The sequence below is a fragment of the Myotis lucifugus genome, unplaced genomic scaffold, assembly GCF_000147115.1.
Source record: "Myotis lucifugus unplaced genomic scaffold, Myoluc2.0 scaffold_99, whole genome shotgun sequence".
Lineage (NCBI taxonomy): Eukaryota > Metazoa > Chordata > Mammalia > Chiroptera > Vespertilionidae > Myotis > Myotis lucifugus.
The window spans coordinates 4132852-4152782 of record NW_005871147.1 but is presented as its reverse complement, the minus strand read 5'-3'; the positions used below and the strand labels follow the sequence as shown (position 1 = coordinate 4152782).

The following is a 19931-nucleotide window of genomic DNA, read 5'->3' as shown; positions in this document are numbered from 1 at the left end:
GTTAGAGGCGTGGGGAAGATTAGCATCCTACCATTCTGGTTGCCTTAGGGAATTAAATTCCTCCTCTGGCGATAGAGCCCCCGCCCTTCAAGGCCTCCTTGTGTCTCTGTGACATTGTATCTCCTCACAGAGACAGGAGCAGGGAGCCTGGCTGCAGAGCGGGATGGCCTTCCTAGCCTGGCCTCCGAGTGCCAGCATGACCTGAGGTCCTCACCTCGATCCTCCCCCTCCTCTTGTGTTCAGAGGGAAATGACAAATCAATTTAGATAGAGAGAACTGTCCAGCTCAAGTGTGAAGCCATTGTGCTTTCTCCACTGTCCCTCTCCCTCAGTACAATCGGCTCCTCTACAAAGAGCAGAGGAGCCGATGAGTGGAACTTTATTGTGCTCTAGACACATCTCCATGGTGGCCCCGTCCCCAGACAGCCGGGCAGCCTGCCATGCGGCACCTTGGCTGTGCCCACACGGAGCACGCCCTGGGAGTGGCTGTCCGACAACAGGCAGAGGCAGCACTGGCCTCCCTGCACCCGGCACCCCTGGTCCGGGGCCCCCCAGGTGCAGGTGGCATGTCGTGGCTGCAGTGAGGCTGGACTGTCTGCAGAAATCTCCAGGATGCCTTCCTCCCAAGCTAGCAGCCAGGATGACAGGAAGGGACATTCCTGGGGGTCAGGTGCGGGGGGCCGAGCTGCTTCTCTGGCTGAGATGATCACGTATCTGAGCTGTGTGTGTTTTCACATCTGTGTCCATCTTCAAGATGTTGCAACTGAAGAGCGCCAAAGTTTGCTTGTTTGAGGCAGAAAGCAGCACCTTTACTGGAAAGGACACTAGGAAAGAATTAAGTTCCACTACCCACGTCTGGGAAGTAGCCTCTGGCCCTCTCACCATCGTACATGGAGCGTCCTCACTAACCATGGCCACCTAACCACAGGCTCTGTTCTCGGCAGGCACAGGATGGAGCCTCCGCCTTGAAATGAGCAGCAGCTTAAAACCTACCCCATCCCACTGATTCAGAAGCTCTTTGGTCTGATGCAGTTTAGTGCAACAGTGACAGTATTTTCCGGAAGGAGAAGGGAAGGGGTCGTTTGGTCTGAGCCATTAACGTGGTTGTATTTATAAAAGCACGCGGGCTTGCCTCTTCCCAGGAAGAAGTGATTCACAATTCTGTCCAGCCAGAGGACCTGCAGGCATTTCCTGAGACTGACCTAAGCTCCTGCCTGCCTGGAGGCTGTCACCAGGACATGTCTGTCCCCACTTGCCCCATTGACCCAGATCCCTGTTCCTGCACCTGCCCAACTCAGGGAGAGCTACTTGGAGAAAGCACAGAGGAAAGACTCCCAGGATATTGCCACGAGAATTCAGAGAATTCTGTGCTGCTTCCTGATTCTTTTGTGTGGGGTGTTTGCTTGGGAGTGCAGGGCTGCAGGGGGAGTCATCTAATTTTTATTCCTATTTGGAAATCTCTGGGTTTACTCTAATGACTTTTTAAAAATATGAGCAGCAGAGCACTACACCATTGCCAGGAAACTTAGGGTTAAACATCCCCTGAGAGGATTGCTGTTAAAATCAATATGCAAATGAAGTTGTGTTTAGATAGGTATGGCCCCCTTTGAAGAAAAGCAGATCTATGAAAATGGGATTTTTTTTAAAAACTAGATACATTGGGAGAAATTATTCCCATTACAAAAGGATTATTTGCTTTACCAAAGGATTCACTGCAGGGCTCCTCCTAAATAGCTCCCTGAAGGCATTTAACACGGGATCTGATTTACACAGTTTCTCAAGAATGCTTTTGTGTGAGGAAAGGCACACCTGTTATGGATACAGAAATAGTTTTGCAGGGTTTCCCCCCATTGTTCTTACTATCTTTATAGAGAAATTTCTCTCCACATAGGAAATATGATTACATAGATCTTTTAAACAGTGACTTACATTTATGCTTCTGAATCTTAATAAGTCTCCAGTCTTTTTTATGCTGATTTTTCAGTCTTAAGGCTGAGGTGTGTTCCTATAGCTGAGATCTTCTGGGGCTTAGTAGGGAGGGTGGTCTAATTCTTTTCTTAGCTTTATACGTATTTAACCAATCAAAGTGAATGGCTTTCTTAGAGGGAAGAAAGGCCCATAAAAATTAAAATTGGGTTATAATTTACATAGGCTTCTTAGTATAACTAAAAAAATATTTTTAAAAACACTTTAATATCACATTGTTTTGCAAAACATTTTTCTTATTTGCCAGATTAGTATTGTTGTTACATAAATGAGAAACTGAGCTCAGAAAGGGGAAGAGATTTCTACAAGGTTATCTAGTGCCTTTGAGCAGAGATGTTTTTAGCCTACGCCTGATTTTTATTGTAAGCGTTGAAGATCTCACCTCTCTTTCCGAATCCTCCGTAGGATGTGGCCTGCTCATCCATAGGTGAGGCTGGCCTCCGCCTCCCTCCGTCGGGGTTCCGCGGTAAAGAACACCACCTGCTGCAGAAATCTGCTCTCTCCTCAGGAGCTTTTCGAGATGTGGCTTTTCATTACGTTGGCCTTGGGACACCTGACAGGCTGCTCCCCGACGAACACTCATGGGTCCATTTAACTTGTTTCCTGTAAAGAGCACAGGCTTTGAAGCCAGGCTACCTCAGCCCAAACCCCAGCCCCACCGTTTCCGAGCTGTAGGAGGAGTCAGAGCCCAGGTCAGCACTGGGTTCAGAGCAAGTTACTTCGTTTTGCACCTCAGTTTCCTCATCTGTCAGATAGTGTGATCTTCTAGGGTTGTTACGAGGATTAAATGAGGTGGAAAGTACTTAAACAGTACCAGCACATAGTAACATCTCAGAACTGTTAGCTCGTCTCATTTGATCATACTTCTGTATTTAACTCTTTACATTAAAATTTTTTATTATAAAGTTGGATTTTTAGGATTTCATGGGGACTTTTTATTTGGGAAGGAAGTTTGATGGAGCAACCTATCTCTCTTCTCTCATTTCAGCCTTTTCCAAAAGTAGGGCTCTAGAAAAGAATGATTTTCCTCTCGGTAGCATATTCTTAAACACACACACACACACCCTGACTTGCTTTCCTAAAAACCCCGAGGCCCTGCAATCTGGCTAGAAAAGAAAGAAAACCATTCCAAGATATTTAATTGTGCAGGGAGCTTACAGGATTGATCGAGAGCTTAGCTTTTTACAATAGTCCAGTGAATAAGAAATGCTCCTGACAAACGATCAATGATAGGATAATCACTCTTTATCCCCCTCCTCATTCTTACCTTCTTTCTTTCAGGAGAACAGGGTTCAGAAGTCAAAAATCTTTATAGACGCCGCTTTTAAATTAAGCAGAAAATAGACATTGACATATTTGTTAATCTCCCCTAAATCATTACCGGGGCTGGCTGCTTTGCTGTACAAGGCGAGAGGGCTCTCAGCGTGCTGCTCAAGGGTCTGTCTGGCTCAGAGCGGCATTTTCGTTTTAGAAAATAAATTTTAGAAGACTTTTTATCTCCCCCTTAAAACAAAGCACACACATCCTCGGCTTTCTCATGTGCATTTAAAATACATGCATTCTCTACCTCTGTCTTTCCTTTGCTTTGATGCTTTTTTGAGATAGGTCCCGAACTGTGATCAGAGGCATTGCTGAAGGGCCAAGCAAGGCAGCCTTTGGGGGATGCTCTCTGATTTTCCTAGTCACCGGGGGCAGAACGTTACAGGTATTTATTTTGGCTTTCTTTCTTCCTTCCTTTAAAATATATTTTTATTGATTTCAGAGAGGAAGGGAGAGAGAGAGAGAGAGAGATAGAAACATCAATGAGAGAGAATCATTGATCGGCTGCCTCCTGCATGCCCCCTCCTGGGGATTGAGCCTGCAACCCAGGCATGTGCCCTGATGCTCTATCCACTGAGCCAAACGAGCTAGGGCTATTTTGGTATTATTTCAAAGCTCTAGAACAGCTTGATTGGGTGGACACGAACTTTGTTAGTCCAGGAGCCAGCCTTCTCTGTCCCTCTACCTTGGTAAAGCCAAGGCCTTGTTTTCAGAATGCTCTGCTCCCAAGCTCATAAGTGAGCCCCCTCTGCGCCCAGTGCTGAGCTGGGCTCTTGACCGCTCTCTAACCCAGTGAACCAAGCTCTCCAGCCGATTCCCCTCAGTGGCAATCACTGCCAGGACACCTGCTTGATGGCCTTCAGTTCCATTTAATGTGGAGGAACCCAAGCCTCAGGGACACCAGCCCCAAGGTACATCCTGACTTTGTGGCTTAAGAGCTGGATGCCACTGGGCAAGTCACTTTTCAGAACCTTGGTTTTCTCATTTGTAAAGTGGACACCCTTTTTTTAAGGTTGGGGTTTTACAAGGATTAGAAATGATGGATGTGAAGCAACGTGGAAAATGCTCTGTAATATTTAGGTATTCAGCCTGGCAGTGGTGGTAACAGCTGACCAGACATAAGTCTGCATTGTGCAGGTGACTTATGAGCTATGTGCTCCTGAAAGCATTGAGTGCAGTGCCTGGCACATAGTCAGTGCTCGGTAAATGGTATGTGTTATATATGGTGCACATATACATAGATGTGCATATCAGCACAATGTTGGTTGGTTACCCAGGAGGATGCTGTAGGTCTGAAACTTTTTATTCAGTCGTACCCATGATCCTGCCACCCCTCTCCCACCCCCAGCAGAGCTAGTGTGTTAGTTCTGCTTTTCACAATTACAGGAGGAGCTACCCTTAAATCTGCAGCCTGACTTATAGAACAGGGCTTACTGAAGACATCGTCTTGGTCTCAGTTGTGGAATGGAACTAAGATGGAACTTTAGCAACACCAGCCAGGAGTCTGCTGTCAGCATTTAGCCTTTTCTGAAATCAAAGGGACCCTGCCACTGAAGCACATGTCTCCTCTGCCCCAAGTAAGCCGCAGAGACAGCATCGCATAGTGTCCAAAAGCTACGGGAGCCTTGCTGCCCGGAGCCCTGGTTGTGCCCTTTCCTGGCTGTGTGGCCTTGGTAAGGTCCATCAGTTCTCAGCACCTCAGTTTCCTCACCTGTACGGTGAGGACAAGAATGCCAACCTCCTGAGGCTGCTGTCAGGATGGTATAAGGCAGTGGTTCTCAACCTTCCTAATGCCGCGACCCTTTAATACAGTTCCTCATGTTGTGGTGACCCCCAGCCATAAAATTATTTTCGTTGCTACTTCATAACTGTAATTTTGCTACTGTTATGAATCGTAATGTAAATATCTGATATGCAGGATGTATTTTCATTGTTACAAATTGAACACAATTAAAGCATAGTGATTAATCACAAAACAATATGTAATTATATATGTGTTTTCTGATGGTCTTAGGCAACCCCTGTGAAAGGGTCGTTCGACCCCCAAAGGGGTCGCGACCCACAGGTTGAGAACCGCTGATATAAGGTAATAAATATAAAGCACTTAGAATAGTGCCTAGTACCCTGTAACTATTAGCTTTGATTATTGATTGTATGCATTGGGGGGCCAGGAACAACATTTTTTTTAGTTGGGCTTTTTTTTTTTTTTTAATTTCCATTTGATATAATTTTACAGAAGATTAGTTATAAAGAAGTACACAGGACTTCTGATGCCTTGTTCTCAGATTCACCTATTCACATCTTGTCCAATTTGCTTCATTTCTGCATGCTTATAGGCATGTGCTCACTCACTCTCTACACACATACACACACACACTCTTTGAGCCATTGGAGAATGATCTGTAGACATCACGCTCCTTTATCTGTAAATCTTTAGTGTGTCTTTCTAAAAACACAGACTTTCCCTCACATAACCACGACATATTTAGCAAAATCAGGAACTATAACAATGACACACCACCACTGTCTAACCCATGATTCCTATTCAAGTTTTGCCAATTTGTTGTCAAGTATTTTTAGTCTACTTTAATCTGGAATAATTCTTTGGCCTTTCCTTGATCTGGACTCTTTTTGAAAAATACAGGCCACATTTCTGTAGCCTGTTCCTCAGTTTGGGCTTGTCTCATATTTCCCCATGGTGAGAGACAGACTGCGTTTTGGGCAGGAATATTGCAGAAGTGGTTTTATGTCCTTCTCCAGCCACCTCTTGGGAGGCTGTTCTTGCCCATGGTAACTTTGATCACGTTTAAGGTTCTGTTCCCTGGGCTAAACCCACTGTAAAATTCTCCCCTTTGTAATTTGTAAGGAGATACTTGAGACTGTAAATGTCCTGTTCCTCATCCAACTTTCACCTGCTGGTTTTCATATCCATTGATCTTTCTTGGCAAAGTCAGTTACTGTGGTGGCTGTAAAATGGTGACCTAACCCCATCACTCCTCTGTGTCTGTTCGTTGTTAGTCTGCTGGAAGGGAGAGCTTTCCCTTCGCTCCCATTTGACCATTTCCATCAGGATGGACTCGGGCTCTTATTTGATTCCATAAATGATCTGTCTGATAATAAACACTTTATCTTTTTTTATAAATTTGCTACTCGAATTGTCCCTGATTTGGCCAATGGGAGCACCCTCATGTCCTTTTAACATGTCCCAGTCATTTTATCAGTGCTTCCTGTTCTTTGTGACAATGTGTTCCAGGCTCATCTTATATTTTCCCTGCCCCATCCCTGGAATCAGCTGTTTCTCCAAGGAGTCGTGGTTCCTTTACTGGAGGAGGAAAAATGTTTGCTTCCCTGTCAGGGTGTAATAACTGAGGCAGTCTCCTCGCAGAAACTTGTAGCCGGCCTCTACCCTCCGTTCTCCAGGCAGATCCAGTTAGAATGAATGGGCCTTCATCTCATCCGACTGCATGGGGCCCAGCGCCATCAAGCTGTGTCCCTGGTTTGGAAAGAAGGCTGCTGAGGTGTCAGGGACCAGAGTGACTAGTCTGTGATTGTCCTCTGTGTGGGAGCCCAAGAAGAGATGGCCTCCAGCTCTGTGCTTTACCGTTTTAAAGTAGTGATGGTGTGTGGATTTTTTTAAGTAGAGTTGGGCATCCAAAAACCTCATAAAAAAATGGAACTAGGTACTATAGTTACATCCCTGTTCTATTAACATGTGTTTGTATATAATACTTACGGCTCACTCAGCAGCCCAAGGCTGTTTATGGCATATGATTCATAGTGGCATAAACAGCCAGGCCTGTTCCCTAACAGACATGCTTGAAAAAGACCTTTTTCTTCTGCGTCCCGTCACCTGTGGCCATGTATTTACTTGTCAGCTTTAGTGACAAAGCCCTTCGGGTTGTCCTCAACACCAGGGACGATCATCTAGAGCTCCTTCAGCCAGACTTATTCCTTCTTACTAGGCAGGCAACCACCATTTCCGTATTGATGGCCAGTTCATTCTGAGAGCAGTTAGGAATAAAAGTACAGCAGCAGCACCTCGACTGGGACACGGTGATGGAGAAGGAATTGCAAACGCTCCTGTCTGTCCAGTTGAGGGTCCGTGTGCTTTAGAAGCTCTGATCCAAATAGGCTTAGTGGGCTGCCTTTCTCTTTCCCCTCTTCCTTCTCTTTTAGCCCAGGAACTAGAGTGTCTTTGTCACTGTGGTCAGGGGTTGGCTCTGTCCGTAGCAGCCCAGGCAGGAGCCAGAGGGCTGGCAAACCCACTGAGCTGGCATGAGACACACAGACCCGGCTCTCACCAGGTTGGATTCTATAAATTTCAGGTTAAGAGCATCCAAACCTGAGATGAGAAGCTGTGGAGGAAAGCAGCCTGTGACTTTAAAAGCCATCTGGGTCCTTATTGAGTTGGGTGGGTGCTGGTGTGAGGAGAGAAGAGCTGTGGTTTGTTCCAGAAGCACAAGGGGTGCTGTCCTATGTTCTATGTTCTGAGAGTCCAGCAGGTCACAGGGCATGGGGTCCTTCGCCAGGAAAGGAGGGACCTGGCTGTCAGTCGGTGAGAGGATGAGACACTCCGGCTTCCGGGTGGTGGTTTGCCCCTGCTCGGGGGAGGCTGGGGACAGGGACTCTCGCGGCTGCTTCCACAGTTGTGACCTCCACAGGGAAAGGAGGACGTGTGTGCTCCCCGTGGCGTCTCTGGGAGCCCTGCTATACCCAGGTGGCGAAGACAACGGGGAGCGGGTCACAGAGGGAGGGGCGGTTTTGAGCTTCCCATGACTGGCTGCTCCTGGACAGAGGTTCCGGTCACCTCAGCGTGTGACGGGCAGGTTACTTTAATTGCAGGCACCCCTGAGCTCAGTGCAGCTGAGCGGAAGGAGCTGGAGAACAAGCTGAAGGAGCGGGAGGAATTCCTGGTTCCCATTTACCACCAGGTAGCCGTGCAGTTTGCTGACTTGCATGACACACCGGGCCGGATGCAGGAGAAGGGTGTTATTAACGTAAGTACAGTGCTTGCCGCTTCTGACTTGTCAGATCTGAAGGCTCACAAGCAGGAGCCGTTGGGGGCAGATTAAAACAGTGTGTGCAGGTCAAACCATTTTCCATTTTTTGGAGAGACTTCTCCCTTTTCCTATATCCACTCTCATCCTAAAACAATTCATGATTTAGGTTGCCTCCTGGACTGCTCAGGAGGCAAGCTCCATTCTACTGGTGGGAAACTGAGTCACGTGGGAGAGCTGCCCGGGTGGTGCTCAGGCTGCAAATTACTGCAGTGTCAGGGTTCCGGCAGCAGCTAACAGACCTGATTTGTGTGCAAGTTGTTGGAGCCATCTGCTCAAACGCAGTTCCTCACTCTGGTTATCTGGGAATTCAGAGCCCCTTCCCCGAAACATCGCAGCCAAGAGTGGGGTTACACGTTAGCCAGGCCCATGGCTGTGCACGGTGCTGTGGTCAGCAGAGTGGTGGGTGCAGGGGGCTACATCCTGAACTGGGACACATCTGCGGAGCAGGGGGCTCACAGCCGGCTCTCAAGTCTCTGAGCGGCCTGCTGGCCAGTGGGTTTTTGTGCCTGGAGTTCCCTCTGGACTGGGGTGACTGGGGTTATTCTTGTCTGTTACAGGACATCCTGGATTGGAAAACATCCCGCACCTTCTTCTACTGGCGGCTGAGGCGCCTCCTGCTGGAGGACCTGGTCAAGAAGAAAATCCACAACGCCAACCCTGAGCTGACTGACGGCCAGGTCCAGGCCATGTTGAGGCGCTGGTTTGTGGAAGTGGAAGGAACAGTGAAGGTAGGTGGGCGCCATCGGAGTAGCCTCATGCTATGCTCCCACCTCACCTGAGGATGCAGGGCTTGTCACCTCAGAACCCAGGCCTCTAAGGGCAGGAGAAGTCGTAGGGCATTTTTTGCAGCTCACTCTGTATCACTCAGCAAACCTTTCTGAATATGTACTAAATACCAGATGCTGCATTAGGCCTTGGGGACATGGCAGTTAAAGAGGCAGATGTTCCTCTCCACCTATGGGAGAGACAGGGGAGTCAGGAGGCCACATACCACAGTGAGACTGAGGTTAAATGTAGCAAACCCAGCACAGCACGGAGCACGACACCAGTCCGCTCTGTGGGGAGCAGGAGGGGGCTCTGGGGAGCCTTCTAGAAGGGATGTAGCAGAGACCTGAGAACAATGTAGAGAGGAACCAGAGGAAAAGGTTGGATTTGGGGATGCAGGAGGAACGTTCCAGGCAGAAATAAGAGTGTCATGCATTGCAGGTATTTCAGGGTGGCTCAGAGATTGGGATCATGTGGGGCCGTGTTGAGGGGTTTGAACTTGGCCCTGGGGGAAGCACTGAGGTATTTTAAGCAGCAGAGACATCATCTGACTTGGTCGTAGGAAGACTGCTCAGGCTGTGTGGAGGGTGGAATTGAAGAAAGCAGGAGCAAGACGCCGAAGAGGTGATGGTGATTGAGGTGGTTGGTGCTGTGGCCACTAGAGATCTGATTTCGAAGTGTGAGCTATGAGTCCTGGGTGTTCTTGGGGTGACTTCACAGAGGGCATGTGCCTTGGAGCAGTGACTGCTGAGATGGGGTGCGTCTGCCCCTGGAATCCCGGGCTGCACAGAGAGCCACAGGAAGACAAAGGAAAAGTTAGACCTTTTATTTCTAAGTACAAGAATTTAACCTTTATTAGTATATGAATTAAAAGTCACATACATCATGTAAACATTTTGTCAGAATATTGGTAGTAGGTGCTGAAAATACCTTTTGCTGAGAGCTAAGCAATCAGAAGCCTGTGTGACTGCTGGGCGGGAGTCCTGGGGGCAGCGGCCTCTGTTGCATGTTCTCAGGAAGGGGCTCCTAGGTTTGCGTCAGTGTAATAGGCACTGAATCAGGGTCCTTCTAAGATGCACCTTTGTGTTATGTCTACCCATGTTTTTACGACTGAAAAGCTTCTCTGGATAAATATTTCAGATGTGCAGCAGGGGAGTGCAGCCTCATGTGACATTTGGTTCAGGTTAAGGTCAGTCTGTGGCATCATAATTGAGTGAGACAATTTTGTCAGTGGCTACTGGCAGCTTCTAGTGGAAGTTGGCATTGAAAGTCATGCAAGTGTAAAATAAGAGGTTGTTCTCCAGTTAAGAGTGGCTGGCTAGGTAAATGGAGTGTGTGCGTGTGGCCAGGAGAGGCCCGTCCCGCCTTCCTACCACATTAGTCACTAATGGACGTGCGCGGCCTCAGTAGGCACAGGGATGAGGGGAAGGAATAGCTTTCCTCCGAGCGTGAAGTGAGTGGAGAGGTCCTCCATTGCTCCTTAGCGTCCTGCTCCCAGGGGACTGCGTCTGGAGGAAGAGGTCATTTCCACTTCTTATGATGGAGAGAACATTGACTGTGGACAGACTCCTGGCTGGAGGAGGCCGCTTCCCTGGCCCCGTTTACAAACAGCATCCTCCTGCGCCTCAGCCCAGGACAGCCAAGGAGAGAGAGGAAGGCCGGTGATCCTGCGAGGTGGCTTTGAAACCTCCTTCTATATTCTGCAGGCTCAGCAGGACCTAGTTGAGTGTGGGGTGGATGATAAAATCTGCAGCGCCCTTGAGAGAAGAAAGTGTAGCAACGTTCAAAGGCCGTGTGCTGCCTCTGAAGGGCTGACATGCAGTCCGCTCAGTGTTTGGGAATGGCTTACCACCGTCACTTTTTGTTGGTCCCTCACACAGTCCTGGATCCTGTGTGCTGTGGCTCTCAAGTGCAGCCTGGCTGAGTCTAGACCCCAGCTTTGCACCAAGAAGTGACTCTAATCCTTGTGGTTACTGGTCGGGAAAGACATTTAGTGGGAGGCCTCTATTAGCCATGCTGTGTTCTTTTTTCCTAGATAATTTGCTTTTTTAATCTTAATCCTAAAAAAGGAGATTCTGGGACTAAAAATTTGAAGACACTGTGATACTACCTAACTGGATGCTGTAATTCTTTTGTTTCCCCCAGAGCAGCGATTTTCAACCTTTTTCATCTCATGACACACCCCAAAAAAATACTAATTACCTACCTCTTTTTGCTCCAAAGTGACTTCTTAAAAATCAGGTGCCTATAACTTGTATGTAAGGATTTCTGGTACCAAGAATTGACCAATAAGGTGCAACTCTATTATATGGCCTATATATTTATGGTTCAGGGCAGGGCATTCACACAGGATGGCTGTTATTTTTTTTTTTTTTACAATCTAAGGGAAAAGAGGTCAGTGCCCCTGACTAAATAGTCAGGTACTGCATGTTTTAAAAATTCTTGTGGCTCACCAGTTGAAAATCACTGCCTTAGAGGAATCCGCTACCGTGAGTTACGGGATTCTGTCTGAGTCCCTGGGACAGTCCCATCATAGGAAATAGGGTATGGTTCATAGTTTTCCTGCAGCAGAAGGGAAGCATCACTGCAGCTCCCTGAAAGGTAGGTTTCAATCAAACAGGGCACACGTTTGTTTCATGGGCACGCTTTCTCTCTTAATTTTAGATCCACAGTTTGAGGGTTTTCAAACCGACTGATTTTTCCCTCCCCCCAACCCCCCCGCCCCCCCCCCCCCCTAGTAAAAATTGAGATTGGAACTCTGCATGGAGCAATTCTAATGGGTCCTAAAACATGAGGTTAGAATCTCAAAGTTTTTGGATCCCAGCTTTGCCACTTACTGGTGCAGACATACTGTTTAAGCCTCTGTTTCCTCATGTGTAAGACAGGGTTCCATGAGACTTAAATAACATAAGTAAAGTGTGGAACACAATGACTGGCATTCAGTAGACAGTATATGCCCGTTTCTTTCTCTCTCAGCACAGCTTGTTAGATGGTAAGAAAATAAAGTAACATAGACTAAGAGTTAAAGATGTACAACTTATTAACACAGTAAGCGCCAGCCTGTTTTGTCTTCGGGACAGAAAGTATAGTGTCAGTCACCGGTGACTGACTGGGCGCTTAAGGTGTTAATGATCTTGGCAGGAGGGTGGTGGTTCAAGAGCATAGTAGATTATCAGTAACTGACCTTTGTTTTGGCTTGCTCTAACTTATCCTCAACCCAAGATGCCAGAGTACCTCCTTACTCTCCAGATATCTACCCATTCACTCTTATTCTGGATTTCCCCCATCCCCAAGGCCTCGCCACAAGTTACCCATGGTCTATGTATCACACTTCTGATTTAGGGCCAGGGAGGCAGGAGGTGAGGCAGAACCTGAGACTGGAGTGGCTCTCAGGAGACCCCAGCCTACATGGCTGTTGTACTCCAAAGCCTCTGGAAAAAATCACATTGTTGGAGGTGTCTCCAGGCTGCTCACGGGTGAGTTATCTGTCGGGCATGGTCATCAGGGCTCACATCCACCAGGCTGTGCCCGGGTCGCTCCCTGGCCCTGCTGTACCACTGAGTAAAGAGGACTTCACAGCTATTAGGTTAGAAATGAAACTTTTCAAACAGGTCATTTAGATTTTGTAAGATAGACTAATTACTACACACAATTAGTGAGGCTGAGTAGTGCTAGAGATACTTATCCACTGATGCAGAGAGTGATAAAGTGCCTACTGAACATTGTTGTAAGACCACTGTAGGGATGTTTAATAATCAATATTTTATTGGTTTTAAAATCTTCTGGTTGGGATGAGTGTCAGCCCTGTTGTGAGGTTAACCGCCCAGCATTTCACACTTGTTTAAAGTCAACACCTGGGCACTAGGAATAATGAGCCACATTTTCATAATTTTCAGAGGGAAATGATAATGTCTTTTTTTTTTTTTTCTGGGACTAGGGTTGGCACACTGTTCTGAGAGGGCAGACACTCTAGACTCCCTGCCCCAGCAGGAGGGACCCTTGCTTTTCCCCAGGGAAGGAAGTTAGCTCACAACATCCTCCCAAGTCTGTGCTTAAGTTTTTTTATTCTTACTAAAAGTGCAGCTGAATCAGATCTGCGACCCCTCTGCCTCTGTGTACCAGCGCCGCGAGCTGAACTTAAGTGGGGTTGGCCTGTTGGCTGTCATCCACTTGTTCTACTGTAAACAGATCATTCACAGAAGGACGTTTGCAAAGGGGAGACTTCAGAGCAACAGTTCTAACACTTGGGATGTGTTGCCCTTGTCTGTCGAGGAATGTGTTTTTGTTTAAACACCGAGCACATTCTGTGGCTGCACGAGGGGAAGACAGAGGGGTTTTCTCAAGAGGGTAGCTGGCTCTTCAGTGTGGTGTCTGAGCATCGTTAGAAGCAGGCATCTCGTTAGCTAATACATTACACCAATCAAGGAGCATTATCTTAAGCCACAATTAATCTGCTCCCTGGCATATGTTGATAGGAAAGCATCATGCTGTTTCTTAATTAAAAGCAAACGGATTAAAAATGATTAATAAGAGTATTAAATATTCTCCTAAATGAAAGGCTTTGGGGTTCTTGGCTAAACCTAGTTGTTGTTTTTTCCATACAGAAATCCAAGCAGTAGTCATTGTTTTAGTTTTTCCTACCTCCAGAGCTCCATAAGTGGGGGCACGTTGTGAGGGCCTCGAGCCATGGAGCAAAGTCTAAATTTCCAGCGATGGAGATGTCAGAGTTCAGGGGTGCAGGAGTTAGGACTGTGTCCGGGGAACGCGTCAACACTTCCTTTCCTCCCAAACAAAATGCTTTCCTGCCCCTTAGGCTCCAAGGTGTGTCAGCCTCTATTTCCTCATGTGTAAGATGAGGGGGAAGGTTCGCTCAGGTCGCACCATCGTGGCCACACCACCCTGACTAGGAGACCTGATCTTTCTATCAGTGATTACAGAGATGGGCGAAGAGCTAGAAAAGGCACATTGCTGATCCTGGGGCTCCCAGGCCTTCAGCTGTGAAGGACTCTTAGAATTGTTGGAAATGTGGAGTCAATTACACGACATATAATAAATAACCAGTCACATCTGACTTGCCAGCTAAGTTAGAGATGGGTAGTGAGTCTGAAAAGAAACCATTATTTTTAAAGGCACAAAATAGGAAGTTAGAAATCAGGGCTGGTTCTCCCTGCACGTGGCCTCCTGAATGTGTGATGCAGGCACAACTGTGGTAGACCCCAGTTTCCTGAGCCTGAGTCCCTAATGCACCCACCTATTAAATTACAGCACCAAACTCATTGTCATTCTGACTTTGACTTCGTTAGTGATAACAGAGAAGGATAGCGCACCTTTAAATGACGAGCTTTGTGTTTAATTACCCAAACAAAATGACATAAATATGAATGAGCCCTAATGGTGGTACTTGGTTTTCCGGAAACCATTAACAAAACGATTCCTAAATGATTTGTAAAGAAAATGAGAGGAGAAGAGCAGGCTATTAGGTTTCTAACACACTCCTGAATTATTATGTAGTCAACTACCTAGGAAATACTCAGCTAAATGATCTTGAAAAAAAAAAGAAGGGTTTGTTGGGTCTCAGGGTTACAGACGTCTTGACCATTTGAAATACGCTCATCGAGAGTAAAAGGGATTTATGACCTGGTGCCTGTCCCCTTGCGGCAGGTCCTTCCTCCGTGCCAGACGCCACAACCGGGCAGCAGCTCCTGGGCCTCAGTTCCTCAGAAAGGACACCTGTCATTTTCAACCACAAACAGCCAGCCTTTCCCACTCAATCGGCACTTTACTAAAAACTGGGCTTCTGACTAGTCTCCTCAGCCTTTGTGGACTCGGTAGAGACCTAGAGTGACAGGCCAGCGCCAGAATGTGGGCACTGATGCCCCTAGAGCAGTGGTTCTCAACCTTCCTAATGCCGCGACCCTTTAATACAGTTCCTCATGTTGTGGTGACCCCCAACCATGAAATTATTTTCGTTGCTACTTCATAACTAATTTTGCTGCTGTTATGAATCGTAATGTAAATATCTGATATGCAGGATGTATTTAGGCGACCCCTGTGAAAGGGTCATTCGACCCCCAAAGGGGTCGCGACCCACAGGTTGAGAACCACTGCCGTAGAGGGACCCTGTGGATGCTCCCAATCTCCATCCGTGTCCAGAGAAGGAAGGGGAGGTGAGGACAGCGCCTGTCTTGAGGCCTGGTGTCTCCTTATTCTACAATGTCAACAGTGACAGAGAATCCATTCTCCAAGTATCGAACAATTAGGGGGTCCGGCCTGGCCCTGGTGTTTGACCGGGTTCATCTGTTTACAGGCCTACATTTGGGACAACAACAAGGACCTGGTCGAGTGGCTGGAGAAACAGCTGACAGAGGAGGACGGCGTTCGCTCAGTAATAGAGGAAAACATCAAATACATCAACAGAGACTATGTCCTCAAGCAGATCCGCAGGTGAGCCGCAGTGGGGGGCTCCTCTAGAAGTGGGGCTCACCTCTTGGAATAAAAGATTTAAGAACAAATCTGGAGATGGTGACGCCTACAATCTTTGTGGCCTCTCTCTGCCAGAGACCGCTGTAGTGACCCACAGATAAGACAGCCCTCTAGCACGGTCCCTCCTCAGCTAGCGGCAGACTTAGTTCATTGTGCCCAGAGGCAGGTGCTCCGACTGGGTGAACGATTCTGGGAGGAAAGTGATGGCACGCAGTTTCCTGGGGAGCCGCCGCCTCTCTCCTCCTGCAGGCTTCTCCATCGCAGGGGGTAGAGGGTAGAGACTGCGGGAACATCTTTTAAAGTGTTTTATTTGGAAGCATTTTACTTACAGAAAAGTTTAAAACTAATAACAGTGCAAAGAACAAATCTCATTTTACCCCATTGGCTGTATCGCTGGTGAGGGTGCCTGCTCTCCTGTCTAATCCATACGTAGACCTGTCTAATCCATACGTAGAGCTGCTCGTTCTCGGCTGTTCCCTGACTAGACTCGGATCGTATGTGCTCAGCCAGAACAGCACGTATGTGGGGAGGTGGCCCTCACAGGGCCCACATCTGGAGCCGCATGATGCCATCTGCCCCTCGTGTTTGTTTCGACCACCCGGTCATGATGTTACTCAGTTTCTCCGCTTTTTATCACTGATTTTCCCCTTGTACCTAGTGAGCAGTCTGTGGGGAGACACTTCAAGGCTATGCAAACGTCCTGTACTCATCAGAAATTTCACCTGGATTTAGCCTCCGTGGATGCTTCTTGCTTGATCCAGTCTTTACTGTGAGGTTTCAAAGTAACTTTCCAACTCCATCAGGACCTCCTCAATCCCAGCCACCACTCCAATTCTGCTACAAGCAGAAGTCCTCTCTCCTCCTCATTCATTATATATTCACTATTGGTTACACGAATGGATTTCTATTTTTCAGTAGTTTTTAATTCGTTCTTACTTTGATGTCCCAGATTTAGCCAGTGGGCAGACCTTCGTGCTAACTCCAGGCCAGGCCCCATTGGTGTTGGTTTGTTGAAGTGCTTCCTTACCGTTTGCCATGGTGAAATGTTTCCGGTTTATCTCGCTACCTCCCTTGCTGCTGGGGACATTTTCCATGTAGGAAACGGCAGGTGCTGACGAGCGTCAGCAGTGAGCTCTGCTAGCTCATTTGCGGGTGGTTTGTCACTGCCCTGATCTAGACGCTGCTGCCTCTCTCTTCTTCACCTCCCAAATCTTCCTCTCCAGCTTGGTCCAGGCCAATCCAGAGGTCGCCATGGATTCCATTGTCCACATGACCCAGCACATCTCACCCACTCAGCGAGCAGAAGTCGTCCGGATCCTGTCCACGATGGACTCCCCTTCGACGTAGAGAGCTTCCGCCCTCGCCCTGCCTCCAGAGAAAAGGGCTAGACTAGAGCTGCCTTTTACTACGGAAACCACTGTAACGAGAAGGCACGGGAGACCCAGCACTGGAATCAAACTGGCGTTTTGCTTCCCCTCGAATGTTTCAGGTTCTGTGTGGCACACGGGGACACAGGGTCACAGAGCCATGCTCCAGCCCCCGTCACACTGTCCCGTTCAGTATTTATTACCCTGCACACACCCAAGAAGGCAGTGAAGGGTACACACGTACCATGAGGTCTTCCTACACAGAAGCAGGGCTGCCCCTTGGTCTCAGCCCCGGGAGCCTGCACCCCAGGTAGCAGGGGAGGGCTGGGGCGAGGAAGAAGCCTCACGTCCGTTATTTCTTTACCCCCACGTTCAGCCCAGCACACACTAGCACTGAAGAGGAATCATTCCAGCCTCATCACACCAAGGTCCTGTTTGTGAAGGAAAATAGAGCATGAAATCGGCAAGCTCCATGGGAACTCAAAGATGAAGGCAAACCATGATCCAAAGAGCAGAGAAAGAAAACAGACCTAGTCACTGTTGTGGATTAGAGGCCTCAACGTCGAGGTCAGTTCTCTTAGAGCAAATGGAGAGATGGGGACCTACCACTCCCTGCAGGTCACTGCCCAACAGGCCAGTGCGGGGAAGGCTGCCCTCTGTCACTCATGGGAAGTAGTCTCTCATTTTAGGACTTGGGAGGTTGTCACTGTTAAGCCTGGAGCGATGGTAGTCACAGAGGTTAGTAGTGCCTACAGAGTCGCTGTCTCCATTTCCAGGGCAACAGGTCTCCCCACTGCTGCTGACAGGACCCCTGCGGACACCTATGCTCTCGGCACCAGGATCCCAGAATCCACATGACCTTGAGATTACCTACGACTCCCTCTTGGTGCTGCTGTCTTCCAGGCTCACGGGGCCCTACGCGCAAAGGCTCCTCACGGGTGGTGGAGAACGCTTGTTTTTGTCAACAACCAGTTTATTCAAGGAGAGAGCTTACTGATTCTCCCGTTGGTATTCCTAAAGCAAGAGTGGCAGGTGATCAGGCTGGTGTAGCATCCGTTCCTACAGAGCAGCTAATTGCATTTGTCACTGGTGACCAAGGAGGAAATCACTGGGACGTCTTAGAAGCACTGATATGAATACTTGTGTACAACCTCCAGATTTGAGCCTTAACCCTGTAGTTCACAAGAAAGAGCTCCACTTCCCCTCCTTTGGGAACAGTTTATGCAGATGGAACTGTGTGGCTGGGTCTGTCACCACCCTCCCTCTCCCCCCAGGAGCACGGGGCCTCAGCCAGGCTGCCCTGGTACAGGTACAGTGTTTGGCACTACCAGAGAAGGGCGGGAAAAGGTAGGGAATAACCCTCAGTCCAGGAGGCAGCATCCACTGTTGCTAGTATCTGCTAACCCAGTAAGAATTGACTTCATCTCTGACCATATTATTCCTCTCCACTTTCCTGCAATAAATACAGTGATATGCACTGACAGCTGGTGTGAAGCCTGCTCTCCACGGGCCTGTGCTCGCCCGGCATTTCTTCAGAGGCAGAGTGGGTTACTCTCATGTGCCTCTCCCCTCTGCAAATTATGACACATTAAACGAATCCATTTCCTCTCTAGACCCCTGTAATGCCTACTGCTCCATCTCCAGAGCACCTCACTTTAGGTCTTACCCTGGACAGGGATTTTTCATATGGAGAAGACAGAAGAGCCACAGAGTGTGAGCCAGCTGACATCCCACAGCCCCCTGCACAAGCAAGGTCGCTGAGGCAGGCGGGTAGCAAAGTACGGACCAGGACGTGCTGGACTGAGACTGCCTCATGGTCCCACCACCTCGTTCACAGAGCAGCCTTCACTTGTCTCATTGGAAGTTCGATGGACACACTCTGATGAGCAAGGAGCTTCAGTCAAATCTTTTCACATTTTGTGGAAATAAACCTCCAATTTGTAGAAGAGTCACTGTTTGTCATTTCAGCCCATACCCCGCCTCTCAATCTTGCTCCACACAGAGCAGGGGAGCCTCCCGCCCCGGTGGCTGAGCCCCGCTCGTCATGCCGAAAGACCTCGAGGCAGGAAACCCGTGAGTGTGTGCCTTCAGCCCTCTGCCTCGGTTCCTCTCTCTGATTCCATGCGGTTGAAGTGAGAACAGACACCAAACCCTAAACTTGTGCAAAAACAGGTAGAGGTCACAAGAGAGCAGGAGGGGAAGCACTGACCTCTGCCGACTGTTAAACTCGGTGCTGTGTCTGTGTCCTTGGGACGTGTAACTAAGCAAAGGGTGGCTTTCTCTAAGTGACATAAATGTTACACCCACATATCACCGGGTGGAGTCGCCCTAAGCGAGGTGCCTAGAAATGGGAGGAAGAAGGGAGGTTCAGGGTCTGGGAGAATCTGCTTCTCCGAGCCTTCAGCTGCTGCACTCCATGGGCAGGCAGCCCTGGTCAGCATCGAGGCCTCGGACTTCCCTCCTTCTGTTGGGGAGTGATATTTCCTTCAGTCTTTTCAATAAAAGAAAAATTTTAATTTCCATTGATACTACTTTGGGGTAATAAGATTGAACAGTGAGGGTTGTGTAATCTAATCATGGATCCACCTGGATTTCCCCAACTGGGAAACGAACACAGTGACAAACGCAAGTGCCAAATGATGTCACAGGGAGGACCCTTCCTGCACTTTTTCTGATATGCAAGGCTCAGTGCCAGGCTGTGGTGAGAGCCCTGGAGGGGCACTGGGCTGGGAGGATGCCTTCCCTTAAACGCTGGCTCCTCCTCTGGGTAAAACCTGGGCTGCCCTGGTCCATGGTGAGGCCGTGTGTGTGGTGCACGAGGGCTGAAGCCTGCAGGCAGGCTTCCAGTTGGGAGAGAAGTCAGGGTGTCCCAATTCAGGGCACCAACATTTGCAAAGTTATTCAAGAGACCCTAGATAGAAGCACAGCATCATTTAGGGGGAGGATGGATG

At 48.4% G+C, this 19931-nt stretch overlaps 1 protein-coding gene across 7 annotated transcripts in view; it reads left to right on the top strand.

The window, feature by feature from the left end:
* The window catches only part of ACACA (acetyl-CoA carboxylase alpha), a 206338-nt gene extending 186836 nt beyond the window's left edge, over nucleotides 1–19502 (top strand). For 3 of the 7 annotated variants that reach the window (XM_023756841.1, XM_023756842.1, XM_023756840.1), the window contains 5 exons: nucleotides 8148–8302; nucleotides 8923–9093; nucleotides 15438–15574; nucleotides 16272–16382; nucleotides 16837–19502. In XM_023756841.1, the coding sequence (XP_023612609.1) occupies nucleotides 8148–8302; nucleotides 8923–9093; nucleotides 15438–15574; nucleotides 16272–16382; nucleotides 16837–16960 (698 nt within the window). In that variant the 3' untranslated portion in view covers nucleotides 16961–19502. The remainder of the gene's footprint in view (nucleotides 1–8147; nucleotides 8303–8922; nucleotides 9094–15437; nucleotides 15575–16271; nucleotides 16383–16836) is intronic. The other 4 variants (XM_023756844.1, XM_023756843.1, XR_002830099.1 and 1 more) reach the window with 3 other exon arrangements.
* The last annotated feature ends 429 nt before the right edge of the window (nucleotides 19503–19931 follow it).